This window comes from Apaloderma vittatum, unplaced genomic scaffold, assembly GCF_000703405.1.
Source record: "Apaloderma vittatum isolate BGI_N311 unplaced genomic scaffold, ASM70340v1 scaffold29334, whole genome shotgun sequence".
Taxonomy (NCBI): domain Eukaryota; kingdom Metazoa; phylum Chordata; class Aves; order Trogoniformes; family Trogonidae; genus Apaloderma; species Apaloderma vittatum.
The window spans coordinates 1-4,835 of record NW_009712580.1 but is presented as its reverse complement, the minus strand read 5'-3'; the positions used below and the strand labels follow the sequence as shown (position 1 = coordinate 4,835).

The following is a 4,835-nucleotide window of genomic DNA, read 5'->3' as shown; positions in this document are numbered from 1 at the left end:
CAGAGTCCACGAAACACACAATGTTTTGTTTGCAACAACAAGTGACTAAGGGATTAGGGACGCACTTGTCCTCATGTGACTGTACACCAGGAGAAGATAAAGCACAGCAATTATAAACTTGAAATGTTTGGAAATAATCTAATCATGCCTAGCTTGCAACTATAAAAGATCTTACCAATTAACCACGAGTTGACATCTAAAATTTAAATCAACTTTTAATATAGAAAATACTCTCCAATAAAAAAGTTTAAGGCACCTAAGACCAGCGATCCGTGTCATTTGAAGACAAGCACTGTTCTGTGTCAGTACACCACATTTAAGTTTAAACCAGAAGCTACTACTAAATATTTCAGCCAAATGGGCCATATGACAAAGAAATGGAAGCCACATAAATTACTGACTGCTTAAAAGGCAGAAAATACACCATGCATCACCAGCTCCTGTTATTTTTGCCTCTGTTAAAAAGATCATGAAATGCAAATGGCCAGATATGAATAAAAGAGCTAACATAGTAAAAAAAACAGTTATATCCAAGAGGGCTGGGTGTTGAGGACAAACCCTTCCTTCAGTTGTACAAACCAAGCTTTGGACAGGAACATCTGGAACTCTGCGAGGCCAAGGGCAGAAGCCGGCTATTTTGCCAAAGTTTGGGGTCATAGGTTAACATGAAGAGGAAAATAGGTCACCCTGAATTTTAGCAAAGAATTAAAAGAATGAAAGCTTACTTCCCAGAGTTCATAGATTTCTTTCCTGAGGTCCTCTGACAGAAGCTGGGTCAGTTGTTGCATAGCTGCCTGGAAAAAAGAAGCCATTTCCATTTATCCGTTTTTTTGAGCAAGCACATTTTTACCAATACCTTTTGTGAACAACCGCCCACTTGTTATCAAGTTTGTACAAACACATACTACACAGTATATTATTCTAAAGTGCACATGTACATGAATCTGCCAGAGAAACTGCAGGATCACTCAGTGAAGAATTTTTTCTGGGAGCTGCTTAAGCGTGTTGTTAGAGAACTAGTCTAAAACATAAGAAAAACAATCTGAAGGTACATCCCGTATCTTCAAAGGTCCAGAAAGAAGCATAGAGCAAAACAGGCAAGTCAAACACCTCAGAACTGCTATCAATTACCAGCTCTGTCTTCAGGGTTCAACTAGTGGAGACAGCATTTGAACTTCATAGGTTATAGGTGCAGTTCATAAAAACAGCTTCGAAATACTAATTCCTAGTGTTGATGACCAATTGCTCCATCCCAAACACTCAACTAGCACACCTCCACCAGCAGAGTTAAGAACAGTTACTGACTGTCAGGCAGGCAACACAACATAAGCATTTAAAAATCTCCAATTTTGAAAACCAGAGGAAAAAAAATAAAACCATTTAATACTCTACAGGAATAAAAAGCAGCATTCCCAGATTGAGATACCATTCGTTCAACACGAAAATCTTGGTGCAAGGTTTAACACAGCATCAAAGTGATGATGTAACCAGCAAGCAGAAATTGTTCTGCACCCTTTTTGTGCTCTTCCAGCTGATCAGTCTCATTCCTGTGCTATTTCTACTGTTTTCCTAGTAATACCAAGGGCTGCTTCTGAAACAATCAACATTGCAGGCAAGACAAAAGTTTGTGCTGTGATCCTTTTTCCATTTCAAATACAGGGTACAGTTTCACAATATGGCTCAACTGAATCAGCTGCTCCCCACCACTGAAGCATCAAGGCCTCATTCCTTTCCACCTCCTTCCAGTTCTGAAGCTTATCAGGTTTCAAGGTTAGCAGGCCACAATGACTTACTTGGCAAAAAAAAAAAAAACACCCCAAAAAGAAAAAAAAAACTTCAAAGAAAAAAACTCCAATTATTTATAAAAAAAATCAAGTTCACTTTCTGCTGCCTTAGCCTTGGTGAGACTAACTGATGAAACTCATTGCACAAGCAGCAAACTTTGGAACCAGCTCAACATCAGCTGTTAGAACAAAAAGGAATAAAGGACGCTGCAGCGGAAGCAGTGTATTGATAATTCGGCTCAAGCCGCATCATGAACCTGTTGGCCTTGGTGTATTTTTACAATAAAGCATTTCAGAGTCAGCCCGGATGTAAAATGCTTGACCGTCTTTCCCAGAAAGTCAACAGCAAACAGTGAAATGGGAGCATAAGGAGCTACGAATACTTAAGAAAACTTCTCAAACATACTTTGGCATCGAAATAGCTTCCTCATTGCCTAAATACAAATGAGAATTCCCTCTAGGCAAAGCTGAAGCCTGATCCTCTGTGACAAAACAACTTTTGGAGGTCTCCAAGAAAGAGGGAAGAGGGTTTTATTGTTGTAAGAACACACTAGGAAGTACACTGAAAAAAAGAAATTACAAAATTGCAGTCAGTAAAGACTACTTCAAGAACACTGAATAACCCCTTGATCTTTAATTGCCACCTTAGCGAAGAGATTACTCCTAGTACTCCTAGGGTTAATCATAGCCCCCCACCCAAGTTTTAAACAGGTAAGTATAAAAGAGGCTGGGGGAGAAATAAAAACTGCAAGTTTGTTACTCTGAAGAATTTGCAGCCTCTAAAGAGTTTCCGAGGCATCGCGTCGCCCTCTAGCTGTGGCTGGAGGAGTGGTTTACATCTTCAAATAACGCAGCAAACCAGAAACGACAAGCCAACACCATACAACCAGTGTACCCTGGATACATACATACAAGGCCACGCTGCACTCAGAGACTCGTTACCTGTGTCTGAGGTTCCGTGCAAAAGGCTTACATAAAGTCTCCATCACAACAACATGACCTGGCACCACACGAACAACCCACCACGAACCGCCATCCCACCTCAGTGCACACGCTCCTTCCTCCCCACCTCTTGGTAAGGCCGGTCTACGTGACTCATTCAGGCTAGCAAAAAATCCAGCTAGTTCAGGAATAAATGTCCAGCGTGAACATTACTTCAACGGATCTCCTTCCTAACTTTGTACTTGGTGATGTACAAAAATCACAATGCTCAGTTGCGGCATGCTTGTCCAATGCCAGTGACAGCATGACATTGCTTAGAGGATCTCTTCACTACCAGCAGAACGTTAAAAACACGCAGAATGCTTCACAGATAGGGCTTTGAGCCTTATGTCCATACCTCTTCTCTCCTGTGTTTCTCCTCTTTTGAGATATTATCTGCGGGAGCAATATCTCCAACAATGCATTCAGCCATATCATGAACCAAAGCTAATCGTATGCATCTGACAAAAAGCAGAGACAGAATAAGTTTTTTCAGCATTTTAAAAATTATATCTTGTTGTTCAAAAAGCTAAGACACTTCCAAATTTATTCTCTTCATGTATTTTACAGGGGTTTTTTTCCTTTCTTAATTTTACATAACATTTGTCACTTCTTAGCTACGGAAAGTAGTTTCCACCTAGATGTGATTTTAATTCCTGGTATCTAGCTACTGCTGCTTGTAAATGTAGATTCAAGCGTACAAGAGCACAGCATTCAAAAATAATGCACTTAGCTTTTGTGTGCTTGGATTTGGAGATCTTCTGATACCTAGCTACAATACATACAATACATACATTAATGCTGCAAGAGGCAGAACATACTCTTGACTGGAGTCATCCAGTATATAATCAGACACTCGCAGCTCTGTAGAATATGTCAATCTGCAGCAGAAAACTCAAGAAAGCTTTCACTATTTTCATCAGCTCCTGAACGAGCAAAGTAAGCATGATCCCACACTAGACTTCACAATTCATTCAACTCTAATGACGGTTTCTTTTCTACACTATATAATTTCTAAGGTTCCTTACTGCTGCCAAGTGCCAAGTCTGTCAAAATCCACACAGTGTATGGCTTTGCTTTTTCTGTCTGTTGCTTCAAACTGTGTTTTGCTTACTTATGGCTTGAGAGAAATCCAGCTCAGAGTGTCTACACTAATAACTTGCCTCAGCACCTGGAGTTTAGCAATAATAGTCTTTAGCACCTTTCAGCATTCCAAATAAACAGCACTTTGTCCAAAGGATGGAGGGAAAAGAGAATGGGAAAGGATTTCAAATCCCTCCAGTGTGCTTTAAAAGCTCTTCTTCAGGATGCCAGCTATTCATAGAACGGTTTGGACTGGACGGGACCTTAAAGTTCATCTAATTCCAACCTCCTTGCCATGGGCAGGGACATCTCCCACTAGCCCAGGCTGATCAAAGCCCATCCAGTCTGGCCTTGAACACTTTCAGGGAGGGAGCAGCCACAACATCCCTGGGAAATCTGTTTCAGTGTCTCATCACCCTCACAGTGAAGAATTTCTTCATAGTATCTAATCTAAATCTACCCTCTTTCAGTTTAAAACTCTTACCCTTTACCTTATCACTACATTCCCTAATAACGTCCCTCCCCTTCTTTCCTGTAGGCGCCACTTAAGTACTGGGAGGCCACTGTAAGGTCTCCTCGGAGCCTCCAGGCTGAACACTTCAGTCCTCTCAGCCTGTCCTCACAGGGTTGCATTTTGGTTGCAGCTCTCTCACGACATTAACATACGGCCGTGATAACCACAGGCAGTCCCACCTGTCCTTGTTAAGGGCTTTGTCTTCGGTCACCAAAGCCATCATCGCCATTCTGTACATGTGATCAGACACGCTCTCCGGCTTCGCCACGTTCCTGTACACCCATCCCGTTCGCGGCACCCTCTGCGTGAGGAAAATGTCACAGCGATGGAAACATTTAAGCCTTCGGTTTCGAAGGACCTCGTTTCAGAGGCACCAGTAGCAATTTTGCCCCTGTATGCCCGGGTAAGCTTTGATGCTCTCCGGTAACACCTGCCCCAGGAGCCAGGCTCCGCCGGGCCTGTGCTGGAAGACA

General features: G+C 42.0%; 1 protein-coding gene across 1 annotated transcript; it reads right to left on the bottom strand.

Annotated features, from left to right (window-relative positions):
* Positions 1–725: 725 nt before the first annotated feature.
* On the bottom strand, positions 726–4,663 carry LOC104272937 (HD domain-containing protein 2; the record flags this gene model as incomplete). The annotated part of the gene is made up of 3 exons (XM_009868054.1): positions 726–794; positions 3,124–3,226; positions 4,542–4,663. Coding segments are annotated over 3 exons (294 nt in total), but the record flags the coding sequence as incomplete, so codon positions are not given.
* Positions 4,664–4,835: the final 172 nt, after the last annotated feature.